This window comes from Mustela erminea, chromosome X, assembly GCF_009829155.1.
Source record: "Mustela erminea isolate mMusErm1 chromosome X, mMusErm1.Pri, whole genome shotgun sequence".
NCBI lineage: Eukaryota > Metazoa > Chordata > Mammalia > Carnivora > Mustelidae > Mustela > Mustela erminea.
Window position 1 is genome coordinate 6,845,363 of NC_045635.1, and position 16,806 is coordinate 6,862,168.

The following is a 16,806-nucleotide window of genomic DNA, read 5'->3' on the forward strand; positions in this document are numbered from 1 at the left end:
TTTTACTATCTTTCTTTGAGGAATCCCCAAAATGATCCATTTTTAAGAGAGGCCATCCAGGAGGTGGGGGCATGGTGGCTTTTCTGGAGTTATTTCTTTGGTCCCAAGGGCCATATTTGGAATTAAGCTGCATTTCTGGGCTGTGAGCCTGGGATGGCCCTATTGGTTTTTGTTCCTTTCAGGATTCATAATGCCATTTGGGCCAGTTAAAAGTTAGTTTGTAAAAAAAAAAAAAAAAGGAAAAGAAAAGAAAAAAGAAAAACAACTTACTAAGGTCGTTGGGCAGCAGAGTGCGGTTTTTTGTCATGTCCAACTTGAGCCCATGATGAGGGAGTGTTAGGAAAGCAAGGGTGGAGGGCCCTGGGCCTTCTGGGTGTCCCCGAGCCCAGGAGGAGGCAGTACATTCTCCCAAAGAAGTTGCCTTGCTCAGGCCCACGCGTCCAGACTTTGGCGACGATCGGGTCACAGCAGAGGGACCCTCACACGGCGTTAGCTTCAGAGAGATGCCAATTTTCCAGATGTTTGGCTGAAGGCCTTCATTAAGAATGTGGCATTTGCCCCCTGAAGCCCTCTCTGTGGGATTGTGGGACGCGAACAGAGGGAAGGCCGCTGTTCCTGTGGCGGGGGCTGGAGGCAGTTGCGAAACAGGGTCTCTACGTGGCTTACTGTTCCCGCTCACCCATTCCAGAGAACGCCAGACAGAGGCAGGAGGGCATCGTGAGCAACTCCATCCTGTACTTCACGGAGGAGCCCCCCGAGCTGCCGGCCAACAGCCCGCACCCCCTGAAGCTGCGGCGCGTCCTCAACCTCAGCCCGTTCACGGTCACGGACCACACGCCCATGGAGACGGTGGTGGACATCTTCCGGAAGCTGGGGCTCCGGCAGTGCCTGGTGACGCGGAGTGGGTGAGTGTTCCGGCCGGACTCCGAGGAGACCAAGATGAACGAGACGCGGTCTCTGTCCCCGGGGGCCTCGCGGGGCAGCCGGCGTGAGGGGAAGGTGGGAGGAACCTGCCGGCGGGGCTGCCGGCCGCCCCAGGCTGAGGGCTGAGTCGAAAAGGGGAGAAGCCGAAGGAGAAGGATTTGGGCAGCTTTTCTGCTCCCCCCAGCCCTGGGTGGCACTTGGCTCGGGGAGAAGGGACAGCCTGTTGTGCTGTCACGGGGTCTGGCTTGCCTCCACGTGCTGGCGCCCCACGGAAGCGGGCAGTGAAAGGCACAGGCTCGTGAGAAAACGAGGGCGTGCGGGCAAGCGGGGCGGACCTCACGGGGCCCGGAGCGCGGCCTCTGCCCGGTGCCTGGTTCGGAGCTACGGAACCGCTACGAGACGTGGATCTCTGTATCTTAAGACGCACTGGGGGTTTTTGCAGAAGCGGGTGTTGTAAGGGCGGCGGCTTGCGGGCTGTGTCCGGTGGAGCCCGGATCGACCCTGGGCTGGGGGCGCCGGCGGCCCGTGCCGTCTAAGGTCACAAAGAACTTGACTCCCCCAAAACCTGACTGCGGGTAGCCTGCTGTTGACCAGAGCCTTACCGATAACGTGAGTGGTGCATTAACACGTATTACACGCTCTGGTCTGGAAGCCAGAGGAAACGGGACTAAGAAAATCATAAGGAAGAGATCGTTCATTTACAGTACCGTCCTGCAGGTTTCCAAAAAAATCTGCATGTAGGTGGACCCATGCGGTTCAAACCCTTATTGTTCAAGGGTGGCCTGTATTCCCGTGCCGCTGGGTTCAGCCGGGGGCAGCTCTCTGCAATCACCTGGAATTCTCATGGATGACATGACCCATAAGCAGATGTGAAGTTCACATTATGCTCGGATTGTTCCCTGATACAGCAATCGGTTCAAGACAACCTCTTGTTTTCAGAACAGCTGTCCCCGAGTTGCTGGCAGATCTGGTGGCCCCATGGCATTGTCTCTGTGGTGACAGTACTACATTTGCTTTTTGTTACCGCGAGCTAGGAAACTAGCATTGCACAGACTGAAAGCTCATGATGGTATATGAGGTGCCGTGCCCCAGGGCCATTCTTTGGGCTCAGAGGTGCACCCCAAATCCCACGGCTTCAGAGGCCTGGGTAGAGGAAGAGACTGGCCCAGTCAGGGCAGCCTGGAACCTTGAATTGTCCGCCCAGCGTATTCTCTGTAGGCTGAGGGGAGGTGGTGGGGCTTCAGGGACACTGATACCCTGTGTCGAGGCCTTAACTCTCTAATGTCAGTTATACTGCGGAGCCCACCATCCGGCTTCACCGAGCACTTCTCACCCAGGGTGATGTTGCCTCCCAAGATGGTGGGTGTCCTTGCTAAAGAGAGGGGATGCTCCTCGCACTTCGATGGTAGAGACCCGGGATGTTATTCGGAAGCCTGCTGTGCACGGGGCGGCCCGCATTGCATCAGAGACTCACTGGCCCTGAAGGTCACTTGCTCTGAAGCTCAGTGACTGTGGGCTAGGTGCCCATGAACAGCCAAGTGAGGCCTCCTTGCTCCCTTGCTTCCCTCCTGCCATCCCGGCTGTGCAGGGGGCCAAATGTGCGCACTGACCCAGAGAGCCCCGAGCCTGCGCGCCGGGTGTCCTCAGCTCCAGCTGTAGCGGGGGGCGGGGGTGTTGCACATGGGAGGGACTGTCGGTAAGCGACGAATACAAGTTCCGGACCAGAGATTGCTTCTGCTGGTGATTTTTATTTTTATTAACTAATTAATTAAGTTAATTTGTAAAAAAGATTTTATTTATTTATTTGAGAGAGAATGAGAGAGAGCATGAGAGGGGAGAAGGTCAGAGGGAGAAGCCGACTCCCCGTGGAGCTGGGAGCCCGAAGCGGGACTCCAGGATCATGACCTGAGCCGAAGGCAGTCACTTAACCACCTGGGCCAGCCAGGCACCCTGTTTATTAAATTTTTCGCTGGTTATTTTTAAAGGTACTCAGTGGGTCACGGGATCCCCCAGAGTATTGAATCTCCAGGCTAAACGTGGAGTGCCGGGGCCAGTGCAGCCACTGATCCCTCGGCTGGGGGTGGGGCCTATGAAAGCGTGTTTCTAGCAAACACCCAGGAGCTGCGCTTGCTCGTCCGAACTCCACTTTGCAGAATGCTGAAGCCCATTTACATACTTGAATTTCCATCGCCCGGCGATACTACCACTGTGATCACCCACGGCGTCTCAAGTGCGTAGCCATTTCTCTTTTCCTTTAAAAAAATAATCATCCAATGTCAGTTATCATTGGAATTTCCAGTTCTGGCAGGAAATTCTGCCCTTACCGCCCGCTCACACCTCACGCAGCCCCATGAGGTTTTCCTGTGAAGATCTGGGTGCCGAAATTGGCTCCGAATGTTCTGCGAGAAAACAAAATCGCACTCTCTCTCGCTCTGCATATTTTAAACAAACACAGATGCTGATGCGTTACTGCTGGCAAGGGAGCCCCGTCTGCGGGGCTTTCATCTCCTCGGGCTCGTGGCCAGGGCCGCTATGGCCTGAGCCAGCTTGCGTGTTTGATGTACTCCGTCACCATGTGCCTTCCCTGCTCGCGGTGAGGGCCCCGGCTCGTCCTGTGGACCTGCCTCGGCGGCAGGATTTCTTGGGGCCTGGGCCCCAAGGTCATGGCGAAACCATGCCAGGAACCACAGAAGGCTTTGTTCCCAGGAGGCTTGAGTCTCCGGAGCCTCCAGTGGCTAAGCCCGCATTGCATTTCCGTGGGATTCTCCCCACAGAGGCTCTCGAAGGCCAAAGCGCGCGCAGGGGAGTGGGGAGGTCGAATCAGCTTTCCCCAGGCCTGCTAGGTGGGCCCCCAGGACTTGGACGGGGTGGCCTTGTCAGAAGAGCCCGGCTGTTCTAACTGGATGTGTTCATGGCCACAGACTGGCCATTTGTCATTCCCTCGATTCGCTTGAACTGCAGCGCCGGAAGGTCAGACACTTGATTTACGGTAAGTCCTGTCCCTCCGCTACGATCTCCGCTGGCTTTGACGTTGTCCCCACCCGGGTGGGTGTTCAGCCTTCTTCTTTTGCAGCAGTTGTTGTAGGCCAAGGCACAGTTTATGCCCAAACCCGAGACCGCTCTGAGTTCCTGTTTCCCCAGAAGCATTGTGAGCAGCTCGATGTTCCGTGTTTCTAGGTACAGAGTTTGAAGAGGAGGTCGTCCGCGCTGCCCCGGGGAGAAGAAGGGCGACCAGACCAGGCTTCATAGATAAGGGAGGGGGTGTGTGTCTGTGTGTGTCTGTGTGTGTGTGTGTGTGAGTGTGTGTGTGTGAGAGAGAGATAGCGGAGTCCTCGTCCCTTTGCCAACACTAACAAGCCCTACTTTTTCAAAGTCACATTTGCTTCAGCAGCATCTTACAGGGCGTCTCTCTGAGACCTGGTGAAGGCTCAAAAGTGTCCAAAAAATAATAAAGCCGAGAGCTCGTCATCTACTAGGAGACATGGACCTAACCCGGTTTGGGCGGCTTGACCCCGGTGTTCTAGAGGACAGGGTCCTGAGCCAGGCTTTCAGGGAGAAAACGGCAAAGGACAAAAGAGCGGGGTCATTGGGGAGGCTGTTGGCTAGTTGGCGATTGCCAGCAGGAGACCCCCCCCACCATCCCCCCCACCGCAGAGACCCGCCCCTTAGCCGCCCCGCCCCCCGTGCACCCTGCTGCTCGCGCCACCTCCCATTTCTCCTCTGACCCCAGCTTCTAGTGGCGTATTACAGGCCCATGCTGGTTGCCTTTGTACTGTCCCTTTTTTTTTTTTTAAATTTTAAATGCGCTGGAAGAAGTGTTGTGGACTGAATTGTGTCCCCCCCAGAGTCTTATGTTGAAGCCCCCCAGTCCAGTGTGACTGGATTTGGAGATGGGGTCTTCAATGCGGTAATTCGAGTTAAATGAGGTCCTCAGGTTGGGGCCCTAATCTGGTGAGACCGGTGTCCTTACAGGGACAGGAAGAGGCAGCAGGGATGTGCGGGCCCCGGGGAGAAGCCCAAGTGAGGGCCGTGAGCCGAGAGGGGCCTCTGGAGAAACCGACCCCCCCCCCAGCACCTTGATCTGGGCTTTCTGGTGTCCGGGACTGTGAGCGCAGTCACCACCCAGCCCGTGGGGCTTCGTTGCGGCTGCCTGAGCTGAGTCAGGACCCCGACTCCGTGTGGCCACTTTAGTAGAACAGCGTCTTGTTCGATGGGACAAAACGACAACCTTACTGCATTCTGATACCTTCTAGAAAAGTCCTTAAAGTAACATATGAACACAGTTGAAGCCAAGTGGCTTTCAGCAGCTAGAACAGAGAGCGATGCCCGGTTCTACCCTTCCGCGCTGGCACCCCTCTCCGTTCAGGGGACCACTTTTCTCCCACAAGGGTTTGTTTTCTTTAATTAATAGACTATTTTTAGAGCAGTTTTGAGTTTATGGAAGAATTGAGCATGAAGTACAAGGTTCCCATATACCCTCTCCTGTCCCCTCAATTTCCCTAGTATGTTGCACATGTTACATTTGTTGCCTTTGAGGAACCGATACTGGTACACTAACTCCCGTTGGCAGCTTACCTTAGGGCTTGTCCTTGGTGTGGTACATTTTGTGGGTTTTGATAAATGGAGAATGACCTGTATCCACCACTATAGCATCACACAGAGTGGTTTCTCTGCCCTAAAAATCCTCCGGGTTCCGCCTCTTCGTCCCTCTTTCCCTCCCCCCAAACCAGGCAACTACTGATCTCTTGACTGTCTCCATAGTTTTGCCTTTTCCAGAGCGTCCTAGAGTTGGATGTGGCCTTTTCAGACTGGCTTCTTTCGCTTAGTGACATGCATGTAAAGTTCCTGCCTGGCTTTTCATGACTTGACCGCACATTTCTTTATTAGCGCTGAATAGTGTTCCATCACCCGGAGGGGCCACAGTTTAGGAATCCAGTCACTCACTGAAGGACATCTCGCGTGCTGCCAAGATTTGGCTGCTATGAGTGGAGCATACATCTTCTAAGAGTTAAGGAAATTACTTTATGTCACCACTAAACTGTAATTATAAAGAATTAACAGTGACTCAGTATATCATTCAATATCCAATTCATATCAAATTTCAACCCAGAATTCTTTCAAGGTCCACACATTGCATTTGGTTGTTTTGCCCCTTTAGCCTTTCATCTAGAACACTTTCCTGCCTTTTTTGGTGTGTTATTTATGACACAGTTTTTGTTTTTGTTTTTGTTTGGGAAGAGTCCGGAATCAGTAGTCTCATATTGGGAATCTGTTTGATAGCTTCTGGTGGTTTGATTTGGCTAAGTGATGTGCCAGCATAGATGATGTCACAACGTCAGCTTTTCCAGCTTTGTTGGTGATAAGCTCTGCCACTTAGATGAGGTGGTGGGGACCAGAGCCCTCCGCTGAGAAGGGACATTTTTCTCTCCGTATGTAATCTGTGGAGGGATCCTGTGAGGCCAGGCGAGTTTTTTGCTTTCCAGCAACCATTCACCCAGCGGTTTTGGAACCCACGGATGTTACTGACTAAACTAATTATTACAGCAGGCATTGCAAAATGTCCATTTGCTGATTCTATCTCGCTTTGTACGTTTCCTTCCATTTCTTGGAGCCTCACAGCAGAGTCCTGAAGCTTGCAGGATTTTGACATTCATGCTTTTCAAGTCTCCCTTTGCTATCTTCCCCTCTCCTGCAGACATTCCTGTGAGGGAGAGGGGAACAGGCAGTACCCGCTGTCTCCCCCAGGGTCAGAGGTACGCAACTAACACTGGAAAACAATCGCTTTTTCGGGGTTGGTTAAGGGCCGTGTGGTCAGGGACGATTCTGGCCTGACAGTTTCACGACCCAGCATGCATTTCACTAACAGCACCTGAGTCCAGCGCAGCCCCGGATGCTACTGTTCCCTCTTCATAGTCCCTTCTGTTGCATGGGAGATGAATTTGACCAATTTGGCCTTAATTAAATAAATCACAGTATTGCATTTGTGTTTTCTGATTTGGGGGTATGTCATTGTTTTACATCGATATAGAGTAGAAATCTTTCATTTTATTAACCACACAGTATTCCAGGGTCAGCTTGACCCTGTTTAGTTCTTCTGTTTTTCTTGGGTGTGCGGGCTACCTGGCAGACCAATTTGGCCAGTGGAACTTTCTTTCTCTAAAGAAACTGTGCATACCCCCTTCCTTTAAACCTTTTCCTTTACCGAGGGGCGTGGTTTATCTCAGCAGGTGGTCATTTAAGTAGTTAATAAAATCAAGACTGAGTGAGGGCTGCGGGCTGTGGTTGTGCAGGTGTGTCCTGTGCAGTCTGGGGCACATGTTGCATTATCATATTTGCCAATGGCACTCCTTGGGGTTGTGCAGTGTGTAGTCTGGGGCCCTTACACAAGGAGCCCTGTTAAGAGGCCTTGTTTTCGTAAGTTGAAAACAATGGAATTTTGGAAGAGGGGTCAATTGATTATAGTCCTGAAATTTAGGCGAGCGTATTAGTCACTGTAGGTTTCTTGCTTGCCATCTCAGTGGCCTAACATCTCAGTGGCCTAACACGGTAGTGATTCATTCCTCCCTATGTCACGTCCAGTGTGGGTTTCAGCAGGGGTGGGCTCTCTACCATAGAGTCATCCAAGGACCCAGGTCTTTGAATCTGGTGGCTGCTAAGTCAGTCCTCTGTGACCTCAGAGTCCTTCATCGGCTCCCCTGCCTGTGGCCACCAGTTGAGGAGAGAGAGTGTCTGGAAACGTGCGGGTGACCTGGGAAGCACATCTCTCCTCTCCACCTACAGGCCATTGGCCAGAGCTCACTCACTCGTCCCCACCCGCCTGCAGGGAAAGCTGGGAAATGTCTCTCTGTGCGGCCAGGTGGAGAAGGCCCTGGGGTTTAGGGCAGGCAGGAGTCAATCTTGCAAAGCTGACCTCTTTTCTCTATTGTGTTTCTTCTCCAGGAGACTTCTTGGCATCATCACGAAAAAGGATGTCTTGAGACATATGGCCCAGATGGCAAACCAGGACCCTGAATCCATCATGTTTAATTAGAAACAAGGTGGCATTTATTTTCAGAAAAACACAACCGTGTCATTTTAAAAGAAATAAACAAATGATATGTTATTATCCTAATGAACGATTGTGCGCTGGGGGCAGTGGAAACAAAAGCTTTGTTGGAAAGGAAAAAGGATGAAACCTTTAAAAAAAAAAAAAAAAAAAAGAGACATCAACCAGTAGGCATTTCATAGCTTTAACCCCTTATGAGTTTCCAGCTGTGTTTCTTAATGAGTTTATTAACCGCCGTCGGGGCATGGGGGTGGGGGTCAACAATATGGTTCGTACAAGGACACGGAACACAAATGCTGAGTCCAGAAATGTTTGCCCCTCGTTTTAAGGCTGATGTTTGTGAAGCTTTGAGTCCAAAAGGCAAAGGAGTATTGGCCTTGGCGGCATCTTTTATTTCTTGGTTCCTGAAGTGTTGCTGCTATTTCGCTGAATCGGACTAGAGATATCTGCACTCACTTTGTTGGAAAAGACAAAAGAAATTAAATCGGCACACAGTGAAAGCTGAAAGTTTGCCAGTGGGTTCACTCCCGACCATCCCATTTCTTGCTCCCGTTCTCAGCCCCCTGTTGCGCTGCTCCCATCAGTTTCCGAACCAACATCCAGGGTCTCCTGCGATGATGCGTATGAAGAACCCTTTCTCTGTGCAAGGCCAACACCTTGGGACTGCATGATGAACTCCTGGCGTGTTTAGTGCTGCCCGTATTTCCTCCCACACAAAGGGGTTCATCCTGATTTTGAGGGTGTACACACCTGCTCGTCGTGTTGCATGTGCATTCCTAAATATTGAGCCATCCAGCACTTTCCATGGGCCATATCTATGTGCTGCCAGCTTGTCGTAAGTGTGCTTTAATTTCCGAACAGCGTACGTGAGGGTCAAAACAGGCTGCCCCGTGTTACCACTTATTTTTCCTTTCAGATCCTATTAAATACGGCTGCAGAGAGGGTGAGGCATATGAAGTCTCAGTAGGAACTCCTCCAAATGGATTGCAAGAGAGATACTAAATTGATTGTAAATCTGTTCCATTATCTTCTCTGTAGGATGCAAAACGTCTGGCGTTAGTGTCTGAGTGTGCACTTTCGTGCTTGTACGCAGAACACAGAAGGGCAGAGTTAAATCATCGACAGCCAGTTTGAGCACTGGGCTTCTATGTATTGAACTTAATGGTGCACTTGTCTCTTTAGTCAGGACTTCTGTCTTTTCTGGGAGAAGGCCTGGTGCTGTGATTTAAGTCTGCGGTGTTCTCGGTGTGAGCCTGGCCGCTGCTCCCACTCGCCCTCTCCCGTCCCTCTGGGCTCTTCCCAGCTCCCTGAGCCGCCCTCACCCTGTGCGGTGTTACCGGATACTGACGGTGCAGGTGCGCGTTTGGCGGCAAGTAAGAGAAAAATCCAACGGACAGTGGAGAGTTGAAGGAGAAACCCGGGGGTCAGACAAAGGACTCATGTCCTTTGGTATTGTTTTCTGCTGTCCTTTGTCCTCTGGTGTCCTTCGGCCTCTGGTGTCCTTTATCCCCTGGCTTGCCGCCTCTGAGCCACAAGGTGGTTACTGAGCTGCCGGGTAAGGTGTCTGCTTCCTAGACAGGAAGAGGGAGGAGGAGGCCTGAAACAAGGGGCAGCGCCTGTATTAGGAAAGCAAAATGCCCAGAGAGGCTCAGCTTACATCCATTGGCTAGAATTCTGTCATATGACTCCCCCCACCGCCCAGCTGCCTGTGAGTGTGGGAAGGAAAGTTTGTAGCTAGACATACTATTCCCTGAATGAAATTTTGATTCTCTTAATAAGGAAGGGGACGGGTCCTGCGGCGGGAATGCTGTCCACTGGATCGGGCGCCATCATCGCGTCCAGGTGCCGTCCTGCCTGTCCTTCTTCCCCTTTTCCTTTTCTTTCTTTTTTCTTTTTTTAAAAGATTTTATTTATTTGACAGACAGAGGTCACAAGTAGGCAGAGAGGCAGGCAGAGAGAGAGGAGGAAGCAGGCTCCCTGCTGAGCAGAGAGCCCGATGCGGGGCTCGATCCCAGGACCCTGAGATCATGGCCTGAGCCGAAGGCAGAGGCTTAACCCACTGAGCCACCCAGGTGCCTGTCCTTACCCTTTTCTTTGCCGAACACTCTAGACACTCTTTTCTTACCTTATAGTTTCCCACCCCTTCTGTCAGATTTGACATAGAACCACCAGTTAGAAGCCATCATTTCTTAGCCCTAATAAAAACCTAGAAACTTCTAGTTGGTGTAAGTAAATGTACTGTTGGGTTCTCTGGGTTATTAAAAAAGTTAAGTCCAACCATGCTGGCAAACTGGAAGATTTGTTTCTGTGATTGGCTGGTCTCCTCCAAACTAATACCAAATAGCCCCTTCAGCATGGAAACACCAGTCAGTAGTAGAGAAGTCAATCTTTGTGTCTCTTTTGTGGCCCGTGAGTATCGAGTAACAGATCCTAGTATTAGTGTTGTTGCTGGGGTTTCCATGGAACATATGCAAGGGAAGCCGTGTTCTTCTGAACTTTAAATCCTAAAAGGTCTTAGAGATGGCTTCGTGGTGTTCCCTCTCACTCCCACGTGGTCTCCCAAAGAGTATCCATTAGTCATAGCCCGGATTTAGATAATCCAGTACGCCCTTTTAGCTGAAATAAAGAGCTTCAGAAGGGAACATGAAACAGTGAACAGATAGCCAAAGGTCAGTGAAACCACAAAATTTTTTCCTCCTGCAGCCCGAGGCCATGGGAGGATGAAGGGATAGTTTATTCCGGACCAAGGTCACCGAGGGATGTTGTGCTGTGTCCTTCTCCTCGGTGCTTATTGGAGCGAGGTCCACAGTTCATGGGAAACCACTGGGAGTGCTACTTGACTCAGATAACCTTGTTTTCCTTCATAAGCCAAACGTCTCATTTGTGGTGGGCTTCGGGCTCTTGGCTCCAGAAGGCCAGGGTCAGATAGGTCGGTAAAGGTCAAGAATGGGGGAGTTGGCAGGGCGGCTCTCTGAAGGATTGCTTCCTTCCTCTGGAGCCCTAACTCCCCTTTGGGGTCCACTTGCTCCCCCCCCCCCCCCCCCCCCCCCCGCTGCCCGGCCTGAGGTCTCAGACCAACTTGATGGGGGACTGGCTCCCGAGCTCTTTGTCACTCTTGTAAAAGTTCGCGGGTAGGGGTTTTGCAGCCATTTGCCGTATCCAGATGTAGAACTTCCCCACTTTACCTGGCAAGAGGAGTACAACTGGGATGTGGAGGGAAAATAAACGTTACTTAGAAGAATGTGGTTTTATCTTTTTTCAGAACCAAAGCCTTTAGACTTTTGTAGAACTTTCTGGATTCTTTCTGAATCAGTGTTTTCATGTAAATAAGTATGAACGCAGAATGGAAAAAGTTCTCCGATGAGACACATCAGCCTATTTCTTGTTTCTTGCCCTCCCTCTCTGCTATGAAGGAAATGTGTTGTAGAAGGACAGACACCGAATAAAGGGTAGCCCGAAAGGGACTTGTGAATTTCTTGCATTTTTCAGCGCATCCCCTGGGACCGCAGATGTGCACAGGGCATTAGTGGAAAGCGAAATGTGTTAGAAGCAAATCACTACCCAGTGTTTTCTGTACAACCAGGCGATTCCCAGTTTCTCTATTTAGTCCTTCCCAAAAGACCTTAGAAAGGAGAAGACATCTCAGGAGATCTGTTTTGGGCCCAAAAACGTCACAGAAACTGAAAAATTTGTTTCACTTAGGTGAGAAGGGGTTACTTGACACCCTCAACACGTGCAAACCTGCTCTGTACTCTGCATCAGGTGCCGAGCTGGCACGAGGACCGGAGGACGGGCGCCATCCAGTTGCATCCCTGTACCTGTCTACTTCGTTCCGATTTCACGCGGGCAGCGTTTTCTCACCCCCACCCCACCCCCCCGCCCCGCTCTGAGCCTTTGAAATGAGTTACATGGCGGGAGAGCACGTGTACCTAACTTCACAACACTAACCAGACTCCATCGTAACGGGTGCAGTAATAACTATTTATTTGCCGTCCTAGGTGTGCTGGGAATGAGCCTACGTGCGACTTTTATGACATCTGTTTGCATTCGGTGTGGGAACGACCACATAGCAATGTGGTTTTTTTTTTTTTTTCTTCTTTGTAACCCTCTGTGTAAACGTTGGCACCTTATTAAAAATTAAATGTTTGAACTTTACCTTTAAAAATAAAACAAGCCCCGTCCTCGAGAAGCATGTTGTAAATGGAAGAGATACTGATTTCGCAGCATGTTCTGCCCAGCAGAACCTCTGGAAACCTGATTCCGGGGACAGCTGAAGTTGAAGCCCGATTCATTAAGATTTTCCTGTAGGACAGTGATGTCTATGTGGTCAGCTTTAAAATCCCTTGGTCTTCATCCGGAGGCTAACGGCCAAGTTATAGTTCAGACTGGAGCTATCACATGTCCAAGGATGGGACGAGACCGCTGTCCCCAGGCCATCTGTGTCTCCGCCCTGTGCACAGACGCTGGCAGGACAGCTTGGACCGTGGTCTAACACAAATTCTGTTGCCCTTTCAAACTTTTTATTCATTACTTTGGGAATCACAAGAACTTAAAACTAAGTTTGTCTTCACCCACCAGTTGCCTTTTTTTTCTTTTTAATTTTCCAACTTGACAAAAATATCAAGGAGAAAACAGAATGCCCACATCCCTTTGGTGACCTAGAAGAGGCAGTGAGAGGGAACCCTTCTAATTCCCGAGGGGGCTAGGGAGCCAGACTGGGCATAGCTTAGGGAAGATCATCCTCCGCAGGGGGGCCCAGCAGATGCAAATGTCCTGAGGTGGACAGGACCTTTGCACCTGTCCAAAGGTGCACCTAAGGCCTAACCTCCCAGGGCCCCACAGGGTGGGGGGGTGGTGAGTGGCTGCAGGCTGGGTGGTGCTTGTGGAGAGAGTGTGGGGCATGTGAACTTGGTTTTGTTTTTCCCTCGGTGGGAGGCTAACACAAGCAGATGCTTCCAAGTCTCACAGGGCCAGGTACAGACGAGGAGTTTAGAGGAAGGATGTGCTTTGACTTGCACTGTTCGTGAGCCTTCCTGACTGATACAGGAGGACTGGAAGCCGGCAGTCCGGCTACGAGGCTATTTCAAATACTTGAATTATGATGGAGGCTTGTCCCAGAGAAGCCTTGAATTCTGGAAACATTTCTGAGGTAGAGCCAACAGATTTGCCGGTGGAGTGGGTATGAAATGGTACAACCAAGTTGCCATTTACTACCGTGGGCGAGACTAGGCGAAGAGCTCCGTTGTCCAAGTGCTACACTGGAGATCTTGGTGGGACATTGGAGTCCAGGGTTCAGGGGAATCGTTGAGGTTAGAGACGTAAGTCAAGCCTCTGGCGCATATCAGGGGTATTAGAGCCAGGCCTGGAAACTTCCATGGCCTAAAGATACGCTAAGAGCCAACAACCAATATTCTGACAGAATTTCAACATTGCATTTTCAGGGAGTCCTGCTGATTTAGTGCACGGCCGAGCTTGAGTTCCAGCTCCGCTGCCTTTTCAATGTGTGACATCGTCAAAGGGTTGAACCTCTCGGAGCTTAAATGACCCCATCTCTGTCGAGTCAGCTGTCGCTCCTGACCGGCAGCACAGCTGTGAGAATTCCACAAGAGACACTCTACAGAAGGCTCTTGGCACCGACTATTTCATGTTATGAAGCCCCTCGGGGAGCTTTAATTGGAAATTAATTTTATGTTGTTTTCAGTTGAATTATAAGACCCCTAAAATGAGAAACACAGATCGGGCTAAACACCTGCCTTCTTTCCGGCTCTTCCTGCAGTCATTTCCAAAAACGTGAAACAAACAAAAACTCAGATCTCTTAAGGAATGTCACAAAAAATCTCACTGACTCCAAATGTACGGTAAATTTTTATTTATTTATTTATTTATTTATTTTTAAAGATTTTATTTATTTATTTGACGCACAGAGAGAGAGATCACAAGTAGGCAGAGAGGCAGGCAGAGGGAGAGGAGGAAGCAGGTTCCCTGTTGAGCAGAGAGCCCGATGAGGGCTCAATCCCAGGACCCTGAGACCATGACCTGAGCCCAAGGCAGGTGCTTAAACCACTGAACCACCCAGATGCCCCTAAATGGTAAGTTTTTAGAAAAGAAATCACTTGGTAAGAAATTCCATTTCTCTGTAGCTTTGTATGGGCTCAGAGAGCGGGAAGGCAGAAATACACATGGGCACCAAACTATTGATTAGCTTAAAATTTGGAGTAAGAGTTCATGCGACACGAGACTGCGCAACTTGCTTATTTTCAGACGACATAAAACCCAGTACCACTGCACCTCCAGACGGAAAAATCTCTCTAGTGTGGTGTTAATGTAGAAATAAGTCTCATTAGTAAAACTCATGAAAGACCAGCCTTCTGTGGGCCTTAGCTATTTCCCCTCAACACGAGTAGTTAAAAACCAGAGGGGGAAAACGAACAAACAGGATTTGTCCAAAAGGTGACAACCCATCAGTTTTAATTCTGGGAGCTTAGCTAGAGCTAACCAGAACGGCCTTGCCAATAAACATCTGGGTCAGGCAGGCTTCTTCATGAATTGAGACGGGACCAGAAACTTCCATGGCCTCCTGGGGCCACGCACTCTGCCCGAGCGCAGGGGAGCCCGGCACACCCGTCGTTAAAGCCCGTCCCCAGTTCATTGGCAGTTAACTGGCTAGAAAGAAGCTACCATATGTGAGAGCGGATAGGGAACATCTATTTTTGGCAGTTCCTCCACATTGCATTTCATTAAAGAAACGGTCTTTTCTTTCCGAATGAGCAATGAGCAAAGAGCACCTTGTGGGGATTTCCAAACCCCTTCAGTCAGGATTTGGCTCACAGAGCGGAGGGAGCAATTTCCATGTGATTCCAGTATTTGTTATGGAACACATATCCTGAAGATTAAACAGCCGCCCTCGATCCAAACAGATTCTGTCAGAGAAATTGGAAACACGTACATAAATTCTTGTCCCGCAGGCTGTGTGTGACAGGTTGGGTCCAGAGGATGCTTGCCGGTAGAACATTCCTTCCTTCTGCGGGGCTCCGTGTTCATTTCACACTCACTCGGGGCCTCCACCTGTTTCCAGCCGAGACTAACCCAAGCGGAAATTGGAGCTAGCTTCCTCTGGATGGGCTGGTTTCCTTTTCTGACATTTCTCAAGCTTCAGTCCGTCCGCAGAAGGATGAGCCTTTCCGGCGATGGCTGTGGATGACTCGCATTCTCCGGGGAGTTGCCAAGCCGTCAGCTGCTCGGCTCAGGAGTTCCCCGGAGGACAGGGGAGGGCAAGGAGGTCTGCACACACTGCGGGGGGCACTTCCCAAAGCGCTTCCAGGATCCTGGGCTTGCGCACCATGCTGCTAGGTGCCCGGGGGCGAGAGTGGATTCTGTGGCTATCTAACTGGAAAGTTCCATCTCCTGTGACTGGGGTCCGGAAGACCAGTCCTTGGGGAGCACTGCTCTGGGGGTGGGAGCCTGAGGGTCCAGGAAGTCTCCTTTTTAGTTTCTTTGCAGAGCTGAGCGACCTGGGAGATGTGAGTCACCAGCTGGGACCTTTCCTTCTGCTTGATAACCAGAATGATAGAGGCTAGGCTTTTCTGTGTCACCAGAACCGGTTAGAAATGCAGCGTTTCAAGCCCTGCTCAGGGACTGCTGAGCCAGAGTCTGCATTTTCCCAGGGGTTTTGGGTGCAGAGTAAAGTTCGAGCCCTACCTTAGGTACCAGGTCCCAACGAGACCTCCTGAGTTGACTTCCAGCTCTAAGACCCAGACTCCTCTATGGGGACTTCCAGGGAGCTTCAGTTGCGGTGATGGGATCACCAGAGGAGCCTGTCCAGAGAAACGAGGAGGAGAGCAACTTGGCATGAGGTCCCCACGTCCAACTTCTCAGCCCCCAAACCATCCCGCTCGCCACCTGGCTGCCTCGTGATGCTCTGTCTCCAGTGGCTGCCAAGTGTGTGCAAGGGTGCAAGGGTCGGGGGAGAGTCACCTCCCGCTTGAATTGCGTAGAAGGAAACCCTGGGATTTAGAAAACGTGGACAAAGGGACCCTGCTTTGGGGTAGTTTTTTTTGTTGTTGTTAGATTTTATTTATTCGACAGAACACGAACACAAGCAGGGGGGGCAGCAGGCAGGGGGAGAGGGAGAAGCAGGGTCCCAGCCAAGAGGGGAGCCCGATGCGGGGCTCGATCCCAGGACCCTGGGATCATGACCTGAGCCGAAGGCAGATGCTCGATGAGTGAGCCACCCAGGCGCCCTGGGGTAGTTGCAGTGAGCTTTTCATAAAGCTCAATGCAAATCTCTACTGTTAGGCAAAGACAGGGTGGGCATGCTTTCATGTCTCTGGGAGCCCTGGAAAGAGTGTCCCCCACCCTGAAGCGGAAAGCAGCAACATAAGGGAGGGGGGATATTTTCCTCTTCCTTTCTGAGAACCTAACAGCACGCCCGGGAAGACTGCGGTCATCCTACTTGCGCATGCACCTGGCGCCAACTTGGCCCGCATGCACGAGCACAAATAGAATATGGCTCTTCGCATCATCTCGTTCAACAGATTCCCCGCTGCTCTCATGAATCGACTTTGAATATTTTGGTATCTTCCTTGGAAGTTTAGAGCGCCGGTTGGCAAGCTACAGCACAGGGGGCGAAGTCCGGCCCACCACCTGTGTCTATAAAGTTTTATTGGCACGCAGCCACGCCCATTCATTTACCAATCGTCGTTGGCTGCTTTCAAGCATTTTTTGCCATTTCAGCCTTTTACAGGAAAGTTTGCCAACTCCTGGCTTAGAGTAACTTAGAGTCACCAGACCACTGGAGAGCAATCAAGAGTCATTCAACTTACGCTGGCTGGAAAATA

The 16,806-nt window shown here is 51.0% G+C and overlaps 1 protein-coding gene across 3 annotated transcripts in view; it reads left to right on the forward strand.

The window, feature by feature from the left end:
* The window catches only part of CLCN4 (chloride voltage-gated channel 4), a 58,122-nt gene extending 49,999 nt beyond the window's left edge, over nucleotides 1–8,123 (forward strand). For all 3 annotated transcript variants that reach the window (XM_032330619.1, XM_032330618.1, XM_032330617.1), the window contains 2 exons: nucleotides 689–905; nucleotides 7,864–8,123. In XM_032330619.1, the coding sequence (XP_032186510.1) occupies nucleotides 689–905; nucleotides 7,864–7,954 (308 nt within the window). In that variant the 3' untranslated portion in view covers nucleotides 7,955–8,123. The remainder of the gene's footprint in view (nucleotides 1–688; nucleotides 906–7,863) is intronic.
* The last annotated feature ends 8,683 nt before the right edge of the window (nucleotides 8,124–16,806 follow it).